This window comes from Emiliania huxleyi (genome assembly GCF_000372725.1).
Source record: "Emiliania huxleyi CCMP1516 unplaced genomic scaffold EMIHUscaffold_9, whole genome shotgun sequence".
NCBI lineage: Eukaryota > Haptophyta > Isochrysidales > Noelaerhabdaceae > Emiliania > Emiliania huxleyi.
Window position 1 is genome coordinate 1,183,603 of NW_005195301.1, and position 611 is coordinate 1,184,213.

General features: G+C 68.2%; 1 protein-coding gene across 1 annotated transcript in view; it reads right to left on the reverse strand.

Moving 5' to 3' along the window:
• The window catches only part of EMIHUDRAFT_448670 (hypothetical protein), a gene marked incomplete at its 5' end in the record, with an annotated part of 2,048 nt that extends 1,727 nt beyond the window's left edge, over nucleotides 1-321 (reverse strand). The window contains one exon of the mRNA XM_005757843.1: nucleotides 184-321. Within this exon, the coding sequence (XP_005757900.1) occupies nucleotides 184-321 (138 nt within the window). The remainder of the gene's footprint in view (nucleotides 1-183) is intronic.
• Between the last annotated feature and the right edge of the window lie 290 nt (nucleotides 322-611).

Below are 611 nucleotides of genomic sequence, written 5' to 3' on the forward strand. Positions count from 1 at the left end.
GCGGCGGCGGCGTGGGCGGCGGAGGGGCAGGCGGCGGCGGCGTGGGCGGCGGCGGCGAGTGCGAGGTGGAGGGCGGGGGCGGCGTGGGCGGCGGGCGGCGAGGGCGAGGTGGAGTGCGGGCGGCAGACGTGCCTTGTCCATCTTGTCCTTTAGCTCCTGGCTGTAGTAGCTGTCGTCGAGCACGATGGTGGTGTCGCCGAGGCCAAAAGCGGCCCCGACCTTTGCAACGAGGTCCTTGTTGTACGTGCCGAGCTCGTTCGCGTCGAGGTAGCCCCACGCCGTGCCGTCACGCGTGCGGATGGTCACGCGGGGGCGTGCCATGATTGCGCCTGGGCCGAGAGGGGTGGTGGGCGTCGGGGATTGCTCGCGCGCGATGGGGCGCGAGCAGGCGGCTATTCGTGGCCTGCAGCGTGCTCGCAGTCGGGGCTGGTCCGTGAGCGGTCGCAAGACCGCCACTCCAAGTAAAAAGAATTTTACAACAAAACTCCCTCGCACGACACTGGGCACAGGACTGGGCAGTAAAAGGAAATTGAAAGGCTTCCTCCTAAACCCCTCCTAGCCCCACACCCCCTCCTAGCCCCACACCCCCTCCTAGCCCCACACCCCCTCCT